We start from the raw sequence: 22,646 nt of genomic DNA, 5'->3' as shown, positions 1-22,646 counted from the left end.
CAGCCACAAATACTGAAGCCTGTGTGCCTAGAGCCCTGTGCTCCGCAACAAGAGAGGCCTCCGCAATGAGAAGCCTGCGCACTGCAACAAGGAGTAGCCCCCGCGCACAGCAACGAAGACCCAACGCAGCCAGAAATAAATTAAAATAAAATAAATAATTAATTATTTAAAAAAAAAAAAAGAGGAAGGAAAGTCAGATCATGAGTTCTGCAACACTTACATATGGCCACCTACTCACCTCAAAGACCAATGAGAAAAACAATTAAGTACTACTAATACAGGTCTTCACCAAGGTGTGCCCAGACACATTATAAAACTACACTGGCTTCCCTGGTGGCGCAGTGGTTGAGAGTCTGCCTGCCGATGAAGGGGACATGGGTTCGTGCCCCGGTCCGGGAGGATCCCACATGCCGCGGAGCGGCTGGGCCCGTGAGCCATGGCCGTTGAGCCTGCGCGTCCGGAGCCTGTGCTCCGCAACGCGAGAGGCCACAACAGTGAGAGGCCCACATACCGCAAAAAAAAAACAAAAACAAAAACAAAAAAAAACTACACTGTACAATATGGTGGGTACTAGCCACATAAAGCTACTGAGCACTTAAAATGTGGCTAATGCAAATGAGTAAATGAATTTTTAATTTTATTTAAAGTTTAGTTTAAAAACATACTTGATTCAGTTACTGGAAAACTTTTTAAGTACGTTTGGAACTACTTAGATATGTGAATCTGTTTTCAACTGTAGATTTTTAAAAACCTAAATACATATCAAGCATTTCCAGTAAAAAATTCGAGTCTGGGACTTCCTTCGTGGCACAGTGGTTAAGATTCCGCCTGCCAATGCAGGGGACACGGGTTCAAGCCCTGGTCTGGGAAGATCCCACATGCTGTGGAGCAACTCAGCCCATGCACCACAGCTACTGGGCCTGCGCTCTAGAGCCCACGAGCCAAAATTACTGAGCCCGCGCACCTAGAGCCCGTGCTCTGCAACAAGAGAAGCCACCACAATGAGAAACCCGCACACCACAACGAAGAGTAGCCCCTACTCACCGCAACCAGAGAAAGCCCGTGCATGGCAACGAAGACCCAACACAGCCAAAAATAAATAAATAAATTTTATATTAAAAAAAATGAGGGGCTTCCCTGGTGACGCAGTGGTTGAGAGTCCGCCTGCCGATGCAGGGGACACGGGTTCGTGTCCCGGTCCGGGAAGATCCCACATGCCGCAGAGCGGCTAGGCCCGTGAGCCATGGCCACTGAGCCTGTGCGTCCGGAGCCTGTGCTCCGCAACGGGAGAGGCCACAGCAGTGAGAGGCCCGCGTACCACAAAAAAAAAAAAAAAAAAAAAAAAAAATTAGAGTCTGAATTGAGATGTGCTCTAAGTGTAAAATATACATAGGATCTCAAAGACTTAATAAAAAAAAAACTATCTCTAATAATTTTTTATATTAATTACAGGTTAAAATAATACTTTAGATATACTGGGTTAAATAAAATACATTATTAAAATTAATTTCACCTGTTTCTTTTTACTTTTGGGTGGCTACTAGAAAATTTTAAATTACACATGTGGATACACACTACTATATATAAAATAGATAAAAAAGGACCCACTGTATAGCACACGGAACTATATTCAATATCTTGTAATAACTTACAATGGAAAGGAATCTGAAAAATATATATGTATATACATAACTGACTCACTTTGCTGTACACCTGAAACACTGTAAATCAACTATACTTCAATAAAAAAAATTACATATGTGGCTCACACTCATCTATTGGACAGCAATCGTACAAGGGAAGTAAGAGGAAGTTTCCATCTAAAAGCATATGTACATATAAAAGAAAAAGAAAACTCTTGACATTCAAAGGCGGTAAAAACTATGATTATTATAGAAATGAAATGGAGACGACACTGATACGCAGATAACAGTATAAATATTTAAAGTACATATATAGGTACTACCATAGTTTTGGACACAGTGCTATGTAGAAGACATGAAAACCTACCTTGTTTATTTCGTTCACAATAAATCCTTCCGAAGCTGTAACCTCTGGGATACCATCAAGGCCAATTCCTTGACAAGTCAGGCTGCCATACAAAGTTGGTTTCCCTATATAACACAAAAAAGCATGTCTCAAAAAAATAAGAAGAATTAAACATTTTTCTCCTTGAAGACCCGATTCAGGCATCTGTAAAAATGCGAGGAAATTGGCTCATGAAAGAAAAGCAGGCACTTGTGTTAAAAGTGAGGTGAAGTAAAAAGAGCACTAGTCTAGGCAAACCTAATTTGGAAGAAATATATTCAAGGGCTAAAAGCCAGGAACAAAGATTTTGAGATACAATATAGTATTTGTAGAGAAAACGACTAGAGTAATCTCAACCTCAGTTTTACTGGCTGTGAAATGGAGTTCTACCAGGATGAAAGATGAAGATGAACATGAACATATGCATTTATCCACAGTATATACACATAATACAGAGTAAAGAGTTAAGCTTCAATAACTGGAAAATTTGCTTAAGTAGGACACTGCTTTTGCAGTGATATGGGCTAAATAAGAATTATCCTACACATAAACATATGTAGATGGTAGAATGGAGTTAAAAACATTCTATTCTTCTTCTGCACTTTATATATACACTTCTGCAACAGCCCATAACACGCTGTTTACATTTCTGGCCTCCCCACCAGACTGTGAAGTCCTTGAGCTCAGAAACTAGCAAGGTGCTACAAATTATTCAGTAACTTGCAGCAAACTGAAATTCTAGGAGTAAGAGGGAAGTAAAAACCATCATGGATTCATGCAGAGTGGGAGAGCTTCTTAGAGAGGGTGGGACTTAAGTAGGATCTTGAAAAAAGATAGGACTAGGCCAAAGATAAGGGAAAGGAAACCCCAAGTCAGGGAGGGGCGTGTCAAGAATAAGAAAAAGTCACAAAGAACAAGGCAGAAGGAGGCATCAATTAATATACCAGTTTGGTAGTTGAAAGATACTAATGGAGTAACTCACCATCTAGGGTAGAAGTTATGGACTAGAGAAGATCTAGTCAAGTAGGTTTTGCAGAGAAATTGCATGAAATTCTAGTTCGGAACGATGCCACAAAAATAGAATTGAGTGAACTCTGCTTTTTGTCACATTTCATGATTCCCTCCTGACTTCACCAACCATCCTATGAAGTCTAGCCCTTTTGGTACATTATTTCAACCAATCCCCTGTCATCACCCTCAATGACCTCTCTACATTTGTAAAGTCTCTGAAATGATCTCAGTCTCAGTATTCTGTCTATATAACAAAAGTGGGAATGATCCAACTACTCACCTTCTACATTTCTACATGTAGGCTGCTGAGTGCAGACACAGAAAAGGACACAACTGTGCAGACTGGCACCACTACAATTTACCATTTTCCAAACTCTGCACAGTTTTGCAGTCCTTTTGCCCCTTTTGTTCCCCAGAGCAGCCAGTTCTTATAACACCTAGCCTGCCATCAAAACCTTCTTCCTTCTTAACAGCCAAAAATTGGAAACAATTCAAATGTCCATCAACTGATGAATGGACAAAAAAAGTGATATATCCTTACAAGAGAACATTACTTGGCCGCAAAAACAAATGAATGCTACAAAATGGATGAACCTTGAAAATGTTATGTTAAATGAAAGACACAAAAGGCCACATATTATGATTCTATTTATATGAAATGTCCAGAACAGGCAAATCCATAGAGACAGAAAGTCAATTAGTGGTTGCTAGGAGCTAGGAGGAGGGCAAAATGTGGAGTGACTGCTAAAGAGCACAGGGCTTCTTTTAGGGGTGATGAAAATGTATGGAATTAGTGGTGACAGACATACAACTCTATGAATATACTAAAATCCACGGCATTGTACACTTTAAAAAGATAAACCTTATCATATGTGAATTATATTTCACTACAGCTATTATCTAAAAAAAATTAGAATGCTAATAGTACCTACCTGATACGGTTGTGAGGAATAGAAATAATGTATGTAAAGCATCTAGAACATAGATAGTGCACATTTTATTTCAAAGAAAAAGCTGACCCTACCTCCAACATCACAAAGAAAACTGAGGCTATAAGATACTCTCACATTTCCATATTCATGTCTTTGCATTTATCTACATCTACACTTACCCTCACCTTCTTTCATCTTAGGCTTTTAGACTTAATTCAATCTCCTTCTCTCTCCTCTAAGACAATGGTTTTTCTATTAGTCCTTCACTTCTCTACCTACAACCTATATTTTAATTGCTCTCCAATTAGTTCCCATCTTTAAAAATAAAACAAAAACCCTTGATTTGGAGACCTTATAGCTACCCTGTCTTCTTCGATGCAGCATCAATTTCCTCAAAAGAAAATTCTGTTTAAAACTCTAGTTCTCACAGAAATAAAATATCTCATTATAAAAAGATATCAAAGGTCTCTGAAATGACAAATAATCAGTAAAACAAAGGAAAATTTATAAACCTTGGGAATGGTAAATGACAGGGTGAGGTGACCAGGTGTTTTACTCTGATGCCTAGAATGGTGGTAACTTAAGAACTGAGAAAATCAAGGAGAACCTGTTTGACAACAGAAGTGCTCAGCTTCAGGCTTTGGATTTGATAAACTCAAGATGACAGTGACAGCTTTAAGCAGAAATGCATAGCAGACAACTACTCAATGTCTGCTTGAAACTGAAGAGAGGTCAGAACTAGAGCTATAGATCTAGGAATCATAATCAGGAAGGTCACAACTGAAGCTATAGAACTGCTTAGAATACAATAATATATGGCTAAGAGACTGCTAAGAAGCATCAGCAATGTCTCCATGAATAAGTCTGTGGCTTCCAAACGGAAAACCAATCTGAAGGTCTCCCCCTAGAATGGAGTTGCAGAATCATTACAGCAGAGTGGTCAAGAACATTTGAAGACTCTTAGCACTATGCAAGAACTTTGGGCTAGGAGAAAGGAAGCTCTCTCCTAGGGGTAGTAAATCCTCTTTCTCTAAAGGGAAGGCATATAGATTTAAGGACATTACCTGGGGGGTGACAGCTCAGCCAGGCCTCCCCTTCGTCCTTCCTATGAAGAGAGACAAAAACCTAATTAGGCTCACTCAATGTCAAAAAAGGATGGTACTGATGCAAGGGAGAAATATCATATAACTTCTAGTTTGGCCACAGCACTTAGACATGATCTAGTCTAACATCTCATCCAGGCACAGACAAATTTTGTTTATTTGTTGAAGAAATATTTGTGGATTAAGTGTTTAACGAATAGATCTGCTGGTTAAATGAAGCTCAAGTATTTCATCAAACATTTCATGAAATACTTATTAGTTGCACAATCTTGGTCAAAGTTACTTCTTGATTCTGGTCTTGCATGCTCTCAAAGGCACTTGGTGGCCCTCAATAAATGTCACTGGTCTTCCTTTTACACATTCTGTGTTGTAGTAAGCAATGTATATTTTATTTCAGCCCACTTAGAAAAGTGTAAGTTTCTTAAATGCAGGAGACTATGTTTTAGTCATCGTCACCATTGTTTCCATTTGAAAAACGTATTAGTATAATAGTTGCCATTCATGGCACTGCTGTACTCATTCTAGTGCCTAGCATAATAACTTGCACAGTATATGATTAATATATGTTAAATAAATGAATGGTTTGCTGTGCATTCCAATTAAGCTGTTTCCTTTTGGAGGGCAGGAACCACCCCTTAACTTTAGAGTACACATCTGAACTCCGCCAAGCATCTATCTAGGTCAGAGTCTGGACATGGTAGGCGTTACACTGTTTCCTGAAAAGAACTGTACAATATGACTAATATACCACTAGGGGTCGAGGAGCATACAAAGACTCCATCATACACTCAAAGACAATGTGGTGGTGGAAAGGACTGGGACTTTTGCAAATAACTGAGGACCAATAACTATTTGCTAAATGACCATGACTACTTGGCCAAGAGTCTTCCTGCCTCCCAGTTTTTCTGAGTTTTTCTGTCTTTCTCCAACTCACTGATCCTATTCTGTCTCTGAAATCACACGGCGCATATGTCTTTCCTCGGCCTCGGCCCAGCTCTTGAGAGAACGAAAAACAATGACCATGTGGGTTTGAGACTTCTTTTTCTAGACCCAGGGTTCCCTCAACAATTGATGAGGTAACCCCTACGGATATCCTGGATCGGGCATGGCTCTCCTTAACCTAAACACAACATCTGCTACCCGCCTCCTCCGTCCCGGTTCTGGACCTAGATTCACCTGAGAGCCTGGGCCCAGTCGCTCTGAATCCTCAAAGGCGCCGCCATCTTGATCCCGCCTCCACCAACCCGCGTCTTCCGCTCTTTCACGGAAGTGGGTCCCCGCTTGGGCGCTGCGTCGAGAACGACGGGCGGGATCTACACCGAGAGGCCACCAATGAAAATGCGCGGTGGATCCTCTTTCCCCTCCCCGCCCCTTTGTGCGCCCGCGCTTCCTACAGGAGGCTGGTTCCTGACAGGAGAGTCGGAAGAGTTCCAAGTGCCTGCAAAACCGACGCAGCTGTGCAGGAGCGCGCGTTCGGGTCCTCTTGTCCGCGTGTTCGGTGAGCACTGTGTGCCGCGATCTTGCGCCGTGAAGCCTAGCTGGCACAACTGGGGGTGTGCCCAGCGGCCGCGCACGCGCATGCGTCCTCTTCTGAAGGTGGGAGAGGAGCCAGAGAAGCCATAGGTGACTTAGCCACCTGGGTTTCTCTGCTTTCCCGTCCTTACCGTGCCTTCCTCTGCCCGGCCGGTTTCCGCGAACCAGCTACCGACCATTTAGCCTGTCTTGATCTCTGAGCGAGGGTCTTCCTTTTTTTACTCTAGGGAAGACTGAAGCTAGGTTGTAGTGGGGAAAGAATACGGCAGCATTTACTTGAGTCCTATTGTAGCCCATGCACTCACTTGTGACTTATCAGGATATTAATCCTTACAGTAATTCTAAGAGTTAAATATTACCTTAAGAAGGAAACTAAAAAAGATTGCATGCTAAGGTGTGTGCATAGTAAAGTGAGTAAAGTATTTAAACCCAGATTTCTTGGCTTAGGATCCAAGGCACTGTTCTTTCCACCGCACTGTTCCAAGAGGTTTGCCCTTGTCTTTATTTATTTATTTATTAGATTTTTTTTGGATGTGGACCATTTCTAAAGTCTTTATTGAATTTGTTACAGTGTTGTTTCTGTTTTCTGTTTTGGTTTTTTGGCCACTAGGCATGTGGGATCTTAGCTCCCGGACCAGGGATCGAACCCACACCCCCTGCATTGGTAGGCAAAGTCTTAACCACTGGACCGCCAGGGAAGTCCCTGCCCTTGTCTTTAAAGAGCTCACAGTGTATTTAGGAAGAGGAAAACATAGGAGCTATTACTTATCCAACTCTTTGGACGTGCCAGGCTCCTTACACGCACTATCACATTTAGTCTTCAACAATCCTGAGGTAGATTTGATCTCTATTTTTCAAGAGAGATTCTGAAGTGATTTGCTCAAAGTCACCACCCAGTGAGTCAGTGACAAAGCTAAGTTTCCAATCCAAGTCTGTTTTCAAAGCCCAGTTTCCCCCTCCTCCCTTAGGTTATACTGCCTCTAAAGCAAATGAGTTTTGTGTAGGGCTATAGAGTTCTTAAATCCTTCTTGTGACTTCCCCATTGCCCTCTGAACGCCTTAATATGAGGCCTTCCTATGATCAGATACTTTCTCAACTCACCAATTTCATTAATTTTCCTGTTCTCATACTCTGTTCTCCAGTCACGTAGAACTTTCAGTTCCTCTCATGCCAAATTCTGTCTCAAACCCCCACCTTGCTGTTCCATTGACCAGGAATATTCTTTACATCTCTGGCTTATTCCTTTTCATCCTTTAAGCCTCAGTTTAGAAATCACTTTCTCCAAGAAGCCTTCCCTGCCTGTTCCTGCCCTTGTCTGGATTAGGTATTCCTCCACTGTTTTCCCAATCTTAGCTGTCTGTACACACTGTACACAAGTAAACAGCCTACTTATCTAGATTGTAAACTCTATGAAGGCAGAAACTGTGTCTGTCTAGGTCATTCCTGTATCTTCAAATCTAGCATAGTGCTTGGTACATGATAGGTACTCAGTGATCACTTGTTGAATGAATCAGAGACCCAGGAAAAGCATTAAGTAGTCTTAGCTCATTTACAGTCTGTCATGGTAGAATTTGTACAAAGGCTGAGGTCATTTATCTTCAAACCTTTCTTAAGTTCCTTCTGTATGCTACCTTGTGCTAGGTGTTCTGAAGCAGATGATTGTAGGAAGACAGTCTGGGCAGATACACCTCACGTTAAATACTCTCACACCTCACAGACTCATTTCTTGCCCTGGACCCTGTATGCTCTATGTTACAGCCACACAACTCTCTCCATTCTCTCATATGTCAAACTCTACACATATCTGGATACTCTCCTAAGTGCTAAACTTTGTTCTTTTCCAGACATAGAATAAGGCTAATTGGAGAAAAGGACATAGCTTCCCCAGAAAGGAAACATTTCACTTAATTCAGATTCCATTAGTAGAATCTATTTGAGGTTATTAGTGCTGTGCTAAGTATTCTCATACACTTTATCTCATTCTGTTCAGTTTAGACCATTTTGCAGGCCTGCTTTCTGCCAGGCCTAGTGCTAGGGGTACCAAGGTGAATCAGGCCCAGTATCTGTCCTCAAATAGCTTACAACCTTCAAGGGGAGACATATGCTTAAATAGGCTATAACAGTGCAGTGGTCAGTGTTATTTATAACAGGAACAGTGTCATATATAATCATGTCCCTACTCTAACCTTGCCTCCATTGATGTTCTAGAGACTCCTAAAGATGTCAGCTCAAGGCCATACCTGGTCCCGACAGGTGAAGAAAGAAGATGAAGAAGAGGACCCACTGGACCAGCTGATCTCCCGCTCTGGCTGTGCTGCTTCCCACTATGCAGTGCAGGAGTGCATGGCCCAGCACCAGGACTGGCGACAGTGCCAGCCACAGGTGCAGGCCTTTAGGGACTGCATGAGTGAACAGCAGGCAAGGCGACGGGAGGAGCTGCAGAGGAGGAAAGAGCAAAGCAGTGCCCACAGCTGAGACCTCACACCACCTGTCCCCAGAGGATGGCCCTGCAGAAACTAGCACCCAGAGAGATCATGGGAGAAAGAAATCCTTCCACGGTGGAAGTGTGGGCCAAGAAGTGTAAGACTTGGGGATAGTATTTGGGCCTGGGGTTGAGAGCCAGGCAGCCATGGGTTTGGACATGACTGCCATAAAGAGCAGTCATATTGTCATGTTGAGATCCCACACATCCTCACCCATCTTATATCACCGATATTAAATATTGACCAGTATTTGCCGTGTAAAACAAAGAAATGGGTTAAGGGATGCTCTCCTACGCTACATCTTGGGTCAGTGCGCCAAGTACTGCGCTGATTACATGGACATTTAATTGTAAAGTAAATTTACAATCTAAAGGTAAATTGGTTACCTAGTCAGTTCTTCATTTATTCAGTCATTGGTTCAAAAACATCAAGTTTTTCTGAGACCTTCTCATGTGCCAGGCACTGTGTAGGAAATTGATATGATGAAAATATGATCTCTGCCTTTGTGTTGCTTTAGTCTGGTTTAAGAGAGAAACAAAACAACACTAGAATAACTAATTAATTCCTGACAATGATGTAAATGACTTTCTTTTTCATCAGTTGTTCTGGATGTTTCAGTCAGTCTAATGGAAGGAAGAAGGCAAATGGGAAAACAAATACTGAGTGCCTCTCATATGCCAGACTCTGTTGCATTAACAGATGAAGAGTCTGACCTCAACATGTTCCCAAACAAAAAAACACACAATGTTGGCTTGGCATTTCAAAAGTACATTTAACATACAGATTTTCAGCTTTTGAAAAGTGGAGAAGCTGCCAACATGGAGCTTATATTCTTACTTAACAATTTGCTGGAGCTGAATTAACAATTTCTCTTTTAGGTGGATGTGTTTTCCAGTTCACAACAGTTGCCACCACTTTTCATTTTTCTTCCATGGAACTGCATTACCCAGTCTATTACTTTCTGTCTGACATTTGGGAGTGGGAAGGGAGTTGGGAGGGTGACCCCTGCTATGGAACTGGAATGCAAAGGGTCATATGCTCTCATCATCATCAGTAACATTTCTTTTTTTTTTTTTTTTTTGCGTTACGCGGGCCTCTCACCGTTGTGGCCTCTCCCCCTTGCGGAGCACAGGCTCCGGACGCACAGGCCCAGCGGCCATGGCTCACGGGCCCAGCCGCTCCACGGCATGTGGGATCCTCCCAGGACCGGGGCACGAACCCGTGTCCCCTGCATCGGCAGGCGGACTGTCAACCACTGCGCCACCAGGGAAGCCCAGTAACATTTCTTAAGCATATATATATATTAGAAGCACAAGTCTGAAATATAGCAGGCCCTAAAACTACTTTGAGCCTTTGTGTTGGTATTCAGGAAGGAGAGAAAGAGAGAAGGGGAGAAGATATGAGGAATATGAGTTCAAAGAACAATAAAATCCAATTTCAGCCTTCAGGCAGAAGGGTGTGTGTGTGTGTGTGTGTGTGTGTGTGTGTGTGTGTGTGTGTGTGTGTGTGTGTGTGTGTGTGTGTGTGTGTGTGTGTGTGTGTGTGTGTGTGTGTGTGTGTGTGTGTGTGTGTGTGTGTGTGTGTGTGTGTGTGTGTGTGTGTGTGTGTGTGTGTGTGTGTGTGTGTGTGTGTGTGTGTGTGTGTGTGTGTGTGTGTGTGTGTGTGTGTGTGTGTGTGTGTGTGTGTAAAAGGATGAATGAATCTCTGCTGGGCCATGTGTACCCAGTGCTGTGGGTCATCGGAGGTAGCAGTGTGGACTGCAGCTGTCAGCAAGAATCTCAAAGAGAAGGGAGGTAGTTGAGTTGACACCATTAAAGATGAAGTAGACACTACATATTTGTAGCATATATAGCAGAAAGGATTACCATCTGCAACAAATAAAAAGTGCCTAGAGGGATTTCTCTGGTGGTCCAGTGGTTAAGACACTGCTTCCATTGCAGGGGGCACGGGTTTGATCCCTGGTTGGGGAACTAAGATCCTGCGTGCCGCATGGTGCGGCAAAAAAAAAAAAAAAAAACTAGAAATCAGTAAGAAAAAGCAAATAGCCCAACTGAAAAGTGAACAAAGTTAAATATGCCCCCAAAACATACGAAAATGTAAATATATTCTACATCACTTATAATCAGAGAAATACAGATTTTAAAAACAAAAGTACTATTAGATGATCCTGTTGACAAAAATTAAAAGTATTTATAATGACCAGTGTTGGTGGGGATGGAGAGAAACAGACACATTCACACTATTGAAGGGATCATAAATTAGTAAAGCTTTTCAGGGCAATTTGGTGAGATCTACAACTGTTTTAAATATTTAACCTCTTTTAGGAATCCGCTTAAACATCTATTATGTTCATTGCAGCATTGTTTATAACAGTGAATAAGTGGTCACAGTGTGAAGTTCTATCAGTAAGGACTGTATTCTTATTCAAATATGTTACAACAGAAATGTACCTATATATTAATTTGTATAATTAAAATAGAAATAATAGGTCATGGGGGGCAGGGTATTCTAGCAAAGGGAAAGGGTGGAAGGACCTCAGCAGGAGGAATGGCTTTCAAACCAGCTAAGTGGAGGGAGCAGGTTTGGAAGGACTCCAGTTGACAGGGAGCTAACGCTGGGACGGTCACAGAATGTGTTTGGGCAAAGAGGGCTCTATTGCCACCCAAGCCTGTTTCCTCAAGTATCAATAAATGGGGATAATTCCTATTTAATAGGTACACTAAGAGAATTAAATGAGAGGTAATATATAAATACCTGGTAATAAAAGTTGTTAGTATTTATTGAACTACTATAACTAGTATGTATGAAGCATTTAACTCAGGCTATCTGGTTCCAGAGTCTGTGCTCTCAATCCCTATGATATGCTGCTTTCAAATTCCACTATGCCACTTATTAGCCGTGTGGCTTTGGGCAAACTACTTAACATCTCAGGATCTGTGTTTTCTTCTGTAGACATGCAGTTATAATACCTTCCTCAAAGGCATCAAAGCTAATAAATGTAGATCTTCTTCATAGGATTGTTGAAAGAATGAGTCAATATTGGTAAAGAGCTTAGAAATAGCATCTGGCACATAGTAAGCATTCACTAAATGTTAGCTATTATTATTATTGTGTGCTAGTCACTGTCCTGAGTTACATTATCTCATTTAATCCTCATAACACTACTAACTCTCCTTTAGGAGAGGAGGAAATAAAGGACAGATTGGGCGTCAGACTCCAAGTGTATGTTCTAAAGCCTGTGCTATTCTCTGTTCTCTCTCACAAGCATCCAGTGCGTATATGGTGCTTAACACACAGTAAGTAACCATACTTACTGTGTTAATACATATTACTTTACTTTTTTTTTAGTGCTTTATAAAAAAGGAAACTAACCAGTGAAAGTTCCCCACAGTGTTCTAGGTTAGTATGGTTTTTTAGTCTCTCGGCTCTGTAGCCAACAGCCACGGACTGGGAGTTTAGGGTGGTCCATGCCTATCCCTATACACTCTACATCTACCTCTGCAGAGAGGCCTGGTGCCAGGGATGAGTGGAGAGATCTGTTGGCTGGGTGCCACCGTTGGCTAGGCCTAGGGCAGACTCATGATTTGGCTCTTCCCTGCAAGTTCCTTGGCTGGAGATATGGCCAGTGCTCAGTACAAAGGTGCACCGTAAAGTGTTTTACTAGATGAGTAATGAGATACTCCTCCCACTCTTCCTCCCTCAGGTAAAGTTGCCAGACCAAATCCTGGGCTGCTGACTTTAGAAATCCGAGGAGAACTGGAGGAAGTCCAGGCTGAAACCTTATATACTTTTCCACTGTATGGAAAGCTAGGGCTCCGTGCTCTGCTCCAGCAGGGACTTAAAACAGGCAGAGGAAGCAGGAGGGGTTCTTTCCTTCTCTAGCAGTTATCTTCTGAAGACTTTTCATTCCTCAGAGCCTGGACATCTTTCAGAGCCTGGCTATTCTGTCTAAATATGGAGCTGATTCTCCAAACCTGAAATGTCTGAGAATGAAAGTTATTCCGGGGGGGTGCGGTTTAAGAACTAAATGAATCATTTCAAATTCTCCAGGGAGATCAGACATATGAAGACAAAAATGGCACAAAGATTAAAGTACAGATTAAACAAGCACAAGACACATTGGCTGCTTCTGTCTGTAGTGCCTTGTCAGCAGGTCTAGTTCCAGACATAACCCAATGCATGCTTAGAGAGCTTTACATACTTTACATCCTAGAACAGTGGGGACTGGGGTCTCTGAGTGTTGCTATATTGTCTGAATGGCCAGAATATCCAGATTCCATTTCTTTCTGTCCAACTAAAAAATACCCTTTCAGAATCCACAGCTGGCAATTTTTAGGCTCGATGGTGGAGGAACAAGGCATCCCCAGCCAGAAGAAAGGGACAAACAAGCTGAGGAATCCACTGGCCTTCACTAGGAAAACTTCCCATTTAACCTGGACATTTGGTCCTTCTTGAAAGTTACTGATCCACATAAAAATCCATTTCTAAAAATCTCAGTAATGTGTACTCAACCAGGAATTGAGTGACCTGGAGCTATCCCTGTGAGTGACCTTGGACACGTTTCTTTCCCTCCTGGGCCAGTTAAGTCATCTGTAAAATGAAGATCAAAACAGATTATTTCAAAGGTTATGCATTGATAGAGCCAAAACTAGAACCCAGCTACCCTGATTCCTAATCCATTGACCTTCCTTTTCTTCTCTCTTGCCTAGCTCTCATGTTTTTGCAGCGGTACTAGGCATAATTTAACCCTAACTGGGTTCAAAACTAAACGTATGCTGAAGGAATGAACTATGGCTACATGCAACAATGTGGGTAAAACATCAGGGTAAGTGAATGAAGTCAGACACAAAAGGTTATAACTCTATGATATTTATATATTGTTCTAGATAGGTGAAACTAACCTATGGCAATAGGAATAAGATTAGTGGTTGTTTCTGGGAAGAATGACTATGAAAGAATGTAGGGGAACTTTCTGGGGAAATGGAAATGTTCTTTAACTTGATATAAGTGTAGGTTTCATAGGTGACTGCATTTTCAAAACTGATCAAATATACACTTAAGATCTGTGTGTTTCACTATAGATAAATTATACCTCAGTGAAAAAATAATCTTTTATAAAAGTACAGTGAGGCACTTTGCTGGTGGTCTAGTGATTAAGAATCCACCTTCCAATGCAGGGGACGCGGGTTTGATCCCTGGTCAGGGAACTAAGATCCCACATGCCACAGGGCAACCAAGCCTGCGTGCTCTAGAGTCTGCATGCCCTGGAGCCTGGGCACCACAACTAGAGAGAAGCCCGCACACTGCGACCAAAGATCCCACATGCTGCAAAGAAGATCCTGTGTGCTGCAAGTAAGACCCGAGGCAGCCTAAATAAATAAATAAACTTAAAAAAAATGTATAGTGAGGTTTAGATGGGAAGGTAATCTAACATTTACTGAGCACATGCTTGCCCATTTTATACATCATCTCCATCTCAAGCCCCTACAAGGGATTATCCTTACTTTACAGATCAGAAAACTGAGGCTTAATGAGGTTAAAATAACTCACCTGAGGCCTCAAAACTAATAAATGTAGAAATTAGGAATAGCTCAGGTTTGTCTGCCTCTTTTCTTTATAATATTGTAGGTTGTCTCACGAAGGGAGGGGATGGTATTTTCAAGCTAGAGCCCAGAGATTTGCATTCCATTTGATTTCACTGCCATGTGATCCTAGGGAAGTTCATTTCCCTCTGGAAAATCAAATGAAGCTTATAATTGTTTTGTAACTCTGAGGTTCTAGCAATCAGAATATCTGTCCCTCTTACCAGGATAAGGCATTATGAGCAATTTCCATTTGTTTCAGGTCAGACTAATCATGAGCAACAAAAGCCCTTTGGCTCTGGTCAGAGGATAAATCAACTAGGTCAGTGACACAAGAGCTCCAAGGTGACAGAACCCAGCAGCCTCCTGTTTAAGAGAGAAGCCTGACTCATCCCTCAGTGATGTAATGGAAAGTGATGCACTGGGAATCAAGAGATCTGAATCCTGCTTCCAGCTCTGCCAACGAGGTGCCCTGTCACCTTGAGTAAAGCACTGCCCTTCCTGGGCCCCTAACCTGCACTTGCTTTAGGCTGGCTGGGTTCCAAGGTCCCTTAGCTCTAATATCTTGTCAATTTATGAAACCTTACATCGTGCTTTCACAAATTAATAACAAGGAAAGGTGGGCAACTGGAAAATACCACTGTATTCCAGACTCCTAAATGGGGTCCACATGACATTGCCCATTGCCCACATGATATGGAGGCAGCGTGTGTCTGTGTGTATACATGCGTTTATTCACCTTTTTATCTTCAAGTCACTACACATCCTCCAACTTTACACTCATCCATTAGCTGCTGCTCTTTCATCTTCCCTAAAGGAGACTCGGCAATGAGCAATTCTGCAACCAAAATATCAGTCCTCACCTGGCAAATTCTGCCCACACTCCCAAAGGGGTTCACTTGTAAGTCCTGGCCTGCTGAGCCTTCAATTTGAATTCAGAAAAGCATTTTAATTGAAGGCACCTGCTATCTTGACAGCCCTCCCTTAGTGTTACACCTTGAGAGGAAATCTGAGTTTCCTCTTGTTGCCTTTGGAAACCAAGTCGAAAAAAACAAAATAACTTCAGGACTGAAACTGATGAGTTTCAGAAAAGTACACACAATGCTAAGAATGCTCTAAGGTCCCACAGACCTCTATGCAGGGGTATTCCAGAAAAGTAGGCGGGGACAGGGTCTGCCACTTAATAACTGTGTGACCCTAGGAAGTCACTTCATCTCTCCAAACCTCAGTTTCTCCACCTGTAAGACTGAGATAATACCATCAATCTCAAGGATAATCTGTATAAAGTATATAGCAAATTAGGGCTCAATAAATGTGAGTGAGATACACTCACACTCAGATACAGTTACTATCCACACGCACACTCATATATACACCCTAAAAAACTGGTGTGAGGATTAGAGCTAATGTAGTACCTAGCATAGGGTCTAGCTCAATAAATTATAGCTATTCTGTACAAAAGTATGAATGCACTAATGCTCAGAATAGGAAAAACATTAGAGGTCAACTTAGACTAGTGGTTCTGAAAGAGGTAACTCTGGACCAGCAGCAGCATCACCCTTGCTCAAGATCTCCTAAGTCAGAAAATCTGGGGATGGAGCCTAGTAAGTTGTGTTTTTGTTTTTTGTTTTTTGGGGTTTTTTAAAATCAGATTTATTTATTCTTTAGCAACTGAAGCATTAAAAAATTACAGTTTTAACTCTCAATCCTTAATAATACTATTCATTATATTTGAGATTGTTTAGCTTTCTCATGGAGAAAAAAACTAAACATAAACCTTTATACTATCCACCTATGAGTCCAACAGCACAATTTCAATAAGAAAGTTGTACTGATACTGATAATTGAACAATTTATATGATGTCAGCAGAGAGGTATCAAGAGTGATTGTAAAGTGGCATTCTTGTTAAGTCAAGAGCTATGATCTTTGACCCACTGCTCTATCCATTTCAATATCTGATTGATATTATCCTCTAGATCTTCTGGTTTATTGCTTGGCAGCTGATGCACTATTTCTTCCTTGTAGGATCCCAAGGCTTCTTCATAAAGAACTTGAAAAATTTCACACTGAATATTGTCTTTTAGTTACTTCTGATTATAACCCCTAGTTTCAAGTCTTTTGTACAAAACACTGTTATCTGTTTTCAGCACAAATACTATATGAAACCAGCGTTCAGGGAAGAAATCACAACCATGGTAATCAACAATAACTCCACCTTCACTCATTTGGTTTTCTAACTCATCAACTACTCTGTCTTCATCTAAAATGGGACAATCATACTCTTCATCATAGCCATCATATAACTGCCCTTCTCGAGCTAAATCACCCACATTAACGTATTTCAGTCCTGATCTTGATGCAAGTTCTTTGCCTAGCGTGGTTTTTCCAACCCCTGGTGTACCGGTGAGCAGGGTGTTCGGAAGCAACATGGTCCTCGCCGTGCTGGCTCCTGACGCCTCTGCACAGGCGCCCTACACGCGACCATAAGTTGTGTTTTAAAAGGCCATGCAGGGGCTTCCCCGGTGGCACAGCGGTTAAGAATCCGCCTGCCAATGCAGGGGACACGGGTTCCAGCCCTGGTCTGAGAAGATCCCACATGCCACGGAGCAACTGAGCCAGTGTGCCACAACTACTGAGCCTGCACTCTAAAGCCCGCAAGCCATAACTACTGAAGCCCACGTGCCCCAACTAGTGAAGCCCGTGCACCTAGAGCCCATGCTCCGCAACAAGAGAAGCCACCGCAATGAGAAACCTGCACACCACAATGAAGAGTAGTCCCCACTCAGCACAACTAGAGAAAGCCCGCACAGCAACGAAGACCCAACACAGCCATAAATAAATAAATAACTAAATATTTTTAAAAGGCTTGCAGGTGATTCTAATGTATGCTTAAGTTTGAGAACCAATGACTTGGATCAGGGTTTGACAAACTATTTTTATAAAGGACCATGTAAAAATGTTTTTGCATAACAGTCTCTGTCACAGCTACTCAACTCTGCCATTGAAGCATAAAAGCAGCCACAATGTGTAAATGAATGAGCAGGGCTCTGTTCCAATAAACCTTTATTTACAAAAACAGACAATGGGGTTTTAGAACTGGATAGAGGTTGCGCAACACTGCAAATGCATTCAATACCACTGAATTATTCACTTTAAAATGGTTCGTTTTGGGCTTCCCTGGTGGCGCAGTGGTTGAGAGTCCGCCTGCCGATGCAGGGGACACGGGTTCGTGCCCTGGTCCGTGGAGATCCCACATGCCGCGGAGCGGCTGGGCTCGTGAGCCGTGGCTGCTGAGCCTGCGCGTCCGGAGCCTGTGCTCCGCAATGGGAGAGGCCACAACGGTGAGAGGCCCGCGTACCGGAAAAAAAAAAAAAAAAAGGTTCGTTTTGTGACATGTGAATTTCGCCTCAATAAATTATTTTTAAAAAGCAAATAGGCAGTTGTTGGGATTTGGCTCACAAGTAGTAGTTTTCTGATACGTGACCAAGATCAACCTTTAATTCTTTGCTTAAACTCATTCCAGGCAACCCTAATTTGCAGTTATGTAACATCTACCTGCATACTTATGACAGGTCACTCACTACCCCACAAGGTACTTTTTTTTCACTTATGGACAGACCCTGATCCTATCTGGAGGGTTTTTTTTTTTTTTTTTTTTTTTTTTTTTTTTTTTTGCGGTATGCGGGCCTCTCACTGTTGTGGCCTCTCCCGTTGCGGAGCACAGGCTCCGGATGCGCAGGCCCAGCGGCCATGGCTCACGGGCCCCGCTGCTCCGCGGCATATGGGATCCTCCCAGACCGGGGCACGAACCCGTATCCCCTGCATCGGCAGGCGGACTCTCAACCACTGCGCCACCAGGGAGGCCCGAGGGTTTTTTTCATATACAAAATCTCCCTCCCTATGCCTTCTATCCACAGAGAGTTTACTTACGATCGTCTGCTTCACTAAAGGGACTCCATGCCAGGTTGATTTAAAGGATGAGTTCACTCTAATTGCAGAAATACTGAAGGGGGACATGCTTATGTGCTAAGGCACCAGGCAAAGAGAAATTGAATCCCTTAGTTAAATATACTCGACAGGGTGGACTGACTTCTCACATACACACACATTCATCAACAGCAGATTTTTATTAGATGGAAGATACCTAGGGTTGGCTCAAAGGAAAGTGGTGACCATCAGCAAGCACTCTTCCACAGAGGAGAGGAGGCACCCCTGGCTGTGGAGATGGGTACTTATGATACTGAGGGTCAGGGTCTGCTGCTTGACTCTGGCCACCCAGGAAGCTCTTCCCGTCGCCACTCAGTATCACCAGTGATGGCACGAAAGGGTCTGCAGGGAGCTAGTTCAACTTGGCTAGCAGTTCTTCCAGTTCTGGCCGAGCTTTGAACCTTCCTTTGAAGTCTTCTTCAGTGTGCTGAGGAGAAGAAAAAGAAGATAAGAGGGAATTACTACAGAGTTACTCAAATATGCCCAGCATCAGAAAAGGATCCATCAGCCAGCTCTGTAGAAAATGATTTAGATTCAACTTTTACTGAGTAGCTACTATGTACCAGACTTATATTAGGTATCAAGGATTCAACGTTGAATTGGACTTTCTCCCTGCCTTAAGTACATTTCCCTATTTGTGTTCTGTTTAATTACACTGTATGTGATCGTAAATCATGTTCTTTCTGCTATACATCTGCCTCAAGGGAGGGAATTTGTGGGTGTAATGGGCTCACGCCTAATATCAGGATGCTGTGATGGAGTTCAACTTCCATGGTCTATAAAGCATCATCCCTGATGCACTGGAAAAGCCAGAATAATGATCACGGTCAAGCAGCCTGCACACCTTTCCTGATGATTATTATCTGGGCTAAATTATTCACATGTCTTTCTGTTTCTAAAGCCAGCCAGTCCAGATTTGCTATTCCATATTTTGAGCCCACCAGCAGGCCTCTTCTCAAATTAGCACCTACCTCCCTCACTGACAGTTTGACTCCTTCAGGAAGATTGCTTTGGATTATTTCCAAGAAAATCTCTGCAAATGTAGCACTCAAACCGCTGATCTGCAAAAGGAAAGAAGATGCTCTAAGAGAGGCACTGAAACCTAGGTGATTGGGCAGACATGGCAAGGGCTCAAATGTCAGCTGCAGCAGAGCTAGAGGGCCTTTGGGTGAAGGATTAACACCCAGAGCTGGTTTTGGAGCCCAGACTTTCCAGGATTTCTCTTGCTGATCTACCAAGTTGTCTGGTTTCTGGTTACTAAGATGGTCATGGCCAATATCTGCTCTTGTAGGCAATGAATGTCATAACTGGATCAAGAGGTCAAGTCCAGGATGACTTTCTGAATCAACTCAGGTTTACCCACATAGACCGGGACCTGATGTTGTCAGACCCTGTGCTGAGAATCCAGAGTTAAATCAGATGTGTGGTAGAAGGGCATGCAGGGGGCTGTGGGAACCCACAAGAGAAACACCTACCTAACAATCAGGAGGGTCAGAAAAAGCTTCCAAAAGAGGTAACATCTGGTTAGAGTCTTGAAATACAGGAGTAAATCGGGAGAATTCAACAGTAGTGTGGAGTTTTTTTTAAGGCAGAGGAAGCAATATTCAGTAAAATGTGGAGGAATAGCACAGTACTAGGGAATTGAAACTAGTGCCATGTGTGGCCGGAATGAAAGGGGGTGTGAAGAAGAAAAGCTGGAAGAGTAACATGAAGGCACTTAGGTGCTAATCAAAGAGTTCACACTTTATCCTGTGAGCCTCAGTGGCAAGTTAGAGCTGTCATAAAATGTAGCTCAAATAATTTATTCCTGATAATATTTAAAGAACCAAGATTGTAAGTACTTTAATTATTTAAAAATTTAACATAGATTTAGGGTGTTACTACCTTAACATCCCTCTGGTTACCTTCCTGATGTTTCTTGAGTGGATCAAAAAGGGGTGATGTCCATACATTTGAATATTACTTGGCAGTAAAAAGGAATGAAATACTGATACATGCTACAACATGGATGAACCTTGAAAACATGCTAAGTGAAAGAAGCTAGATATAAAAGGCCATATTTTATATAATTCCATTTGAAGAAATGCCTAGAAGAGATAAAACCATAGAAGTGGAAAGCAGATTAGTGGTTGCCAGGACCTGGGGGGATGGGGAAAGAGGAGTGCTGCTAATGGGTACAGAGCGAAAGGGAAGCCACTGAGGGGTTCTAGGCAGGACAATGACACGATCACATTGATATGAGTGTAAAGCAAAGTGGATGGATCTGAAAGATTTTTAGGGGTAGAAGCCACTGAATTTGGAGAATGAATGGATACCCAAGGGCAAAGAAGGGTCAAGCATTAAGCTCAAAGGTGAGGAGGATTACAGGAAAAAAACATCAGTCCCTCTACAATTAGTTTTGTATACACTGAGTGAGGGCACCTGTGGAACATCTTAGTGGAGAAACCCAGTAGACAACTGGATAGCAGGTTTGAAGCTCAACCAAGAGATCAGGATAGAGAAAAGAACCAGGAGAGGCAAATACATTTCAAATTTCTCCCAGAGTACCTACCTGAACCACTCGCTCATGGGTGGTAAGAACTGAGTCCAGGAGCATTTTGCTGCCTTGGTCCTGCAACTGCAACACCTCCACGGTTTTGGTGGGCATCGCATAACTGTGGGAAGGAAGAGTCAGCTATTGGGAGGGTTCCCTTAAGCCAGCAGCACCACTTCAGTCAGGGTAGTCCCTGAGTACAGCCACTACTGCACGCAGTAGCTCCTGCAATCTAGGGCTGTTTATCTTCAGCCAGGGGCAAAGTAACCAGATCCTCTTGTGCCTCCTCCAGAAATCTCTAAACTCCGTGAGGTGACAGACCATGTCTAATACTTTTCTGCATCCCCAGTCATACCTAATATAACATTCTGAATAAAACCTGGTGATTACTAAGTATTTACTGCTACTAAAGAATAGCCAGTTCTAAAAGAATCAAGCTCATCACTAGGTACACTTTGGAGGTTAACCTTGGGTATTTCACCTCTTCTGAAGAAACGAAGCACGAAACCCAATCCTGCTCCAGTTCTATTTTTATTTTATTTTATTTTTAAATTTTTTGGCTGTGTCGTGCAGCATGTGGGATCTTAGTTCCCGACCAGGGATCGAACCCGTGCCCCCTGCAATGGAAGCACTGAGTCTTAACCACTGGACCGCCAGGGAAGTCCCCTGCTCCAGTTCTAGAGCAGGATTTCTCAACATCAGCACTACTGACCCTTTAGAACAGATAATTCTTGTTGTGGGGGCTGGAGTATGCATCCCTAACCACTACACCAAGAAAGTGCCAGTAGTACCCCTGGAGTGCTAACAATCAAAATTATCACCATTGTTAAATGTCCCCAGGTTGAGAACCATTGTTGTAGTCTCTGCTCACTTCAATCGGCTTCAGCAGACCTCCATGCCACAATAAAGAGTGCTGGACTTGGGGTCAATTCTTGGCCCTGTCACTTATTAGCAATATTTACTTAGGCAAGTCCCTTCCCACTCTGGGCCTCAGTTTCTCCATGTATAAAGGGGATTACAATCTAGGCTTATATCAGTAGACTATTGTGAGACTCAGATATGGTGATGAGATAGGACTGATGGCTACACAGAAATATGGTATTAGTGTTGTGTTCATCTTATCAAAAATTCCTCAAACTAAAGATAAATGGAATAATAATAACAACAGTAGGATTGCTGAATTTTCATGCCACACAAAGCTTCATCAATTAAGAGTAAGGAGTATGGCCCTCTACAGATGGACTGCTACGAAAAGAAGTTTGGCATAACGGAAAATGGATTAGAAACATGAGAGTCAGTACTGGATTTAAATGTTGGCTTTGCCGCTTACTACCTATTTGACCTTGGACAAACTAATTCAGCTCTCTGAGTCTTAGTTTCTTCAGCTATTAAATGAAGATAATAATACCTAGTTCATAGGGTTGTAGCAATAATTAAATAAGATTACATAAGT

At 42.4% G+C, this 22,646-nt stretch overlaps 4 protein-coding genes across 7 annotated transcripts in view; 1 reads left to right on the top strand and 3 right to left on the bottom strand.

The window, feature by feature from the left end:
- Window positions 1-6,425, bottom strand: part of PAAF1 (proteasomal ATPase associated factor 1) — a 47,070-nt gene extending 40,645 nt beyond the window's left edge. Inside the window, exons 1-3 of the mRNA XM_081239106.1 lie at window positions 6,251-6,425; window positions 5,036-5,076; window positions 2,011-2,114 (exon numbers count right to left, since the gene is read on the bottom strand). Of these exons, the coding sequence (XP_081095232.1) occupies window positions 2,011-2,114; window positions 5,036-5,076; window positions 6,251-6,297 (192 nt within the window). The 5' untranslated portion in view covers window positions 6,298-6,425. The remainder of the gene's footprint in view (window positions 1-2,010; window positions 2,115-5,035; window positions 5,077-6,250) is intronic.
- Window positions 6,426-6,441: 16 nt separating this feature from the next.
- COA4 (cytochrome c oxidase assembly factor 4 homolog) lies at window positions 6,442-10,372 on the top strand. The gene is made up of 2 exons (XM_081239115.1): window positions 6,442-6,572; window positions 8,816-10,372. Exon 2 carries the CDS (start codon window positions 8,828-8,830, stop codon window positions 9,080-9,082), a length of 255 nt encoding a protein of 84 aa, XP_081095241.1. The 5' UTR covers window positions 6,442-6,572; window positions 8,816-8,827; the 3' UTR covers window positions 9,083-10,372.
- A 5,859-nt stretch (window positions 10,373-16,231) lies between these two features.
- LOC308620546 (adenylate kinase isoenzyme 6-like) lies at window positions 16,232-17,146 on the bottom strand. The gene is given in 2 exon segments (XM_081240220.1): window positions 16,232-16,757; window positions 16,761-17,146. Coding segments are annotated over 2 exon segments (516 nt in total). The 5' UTR covers window positions 17,103-17,146; the 3' UTR covers window positions 16,232-16,583.
- Window positions 17,147-17,736: 590 nt separating this feature from the next.
- The window catches only part of MRPL48 (mitochondrial ribosomal protein L48), a 51,104-nt gene continuing 46,194 nt past the window's right edge, over window positions 17,737-22,646 (bottom strand). For 2 of the 4 annotated variants that reach the window (XM_081239111.1, XM_081239112.1), the window contains 3 exons: window positions 21,212-21,314; window positions 19,632-19,721; window positions 18,782-19,087 (listed from right to left, as the gene is read on the bottom strand). In XM_081239111.1, the coding sequence (XP_081095237.1) occupies window positions 19,013-19,087; window positions 19,632-19,721; window positions 21,212-21,314 (268 nt within the window). In that variant the 3' untranslated portion in view covers window positions 18,782-19,012. Of the gene's footprint in view, window positions 17,985-18,781; window positions 19,088-19,631; window positions 19,722-21,211; window positions 21,315-22,646 lie in introns of those variants that run through there. The other 2 variants (XR_014016269.1, XM_081239113.1) reach the window with 2 other exon arrangements.

This window comes from Mesoplodon bidens (assembly GCF_964165515.1).
Source record: "Mesoplodon bidens genome assembly, chromosome: 7".
In the NCBI taxonomy this organism is placed as follows: Eukaryota; Metazoa; Chordata; class Mammalia; order Artiodactyla; family Ziphiidae; genus Mesoplodon; species Mesoplodon bidens.
The sequence above is the reverse complement of the archived record's forward strand: the minus strand, read 5'-3'. Positions and strand labels throughout refer to the sequence as shown.

Excerpts from the sequence above, each read along its gene's own strand:
- COA4 (XM_081239115.1), top strand. The coding sequence starts at position 8,828 with ATGTCAGCTCAAGGCCATACCTGGTCCCGACAGGTGAAGAAAGAAGAT.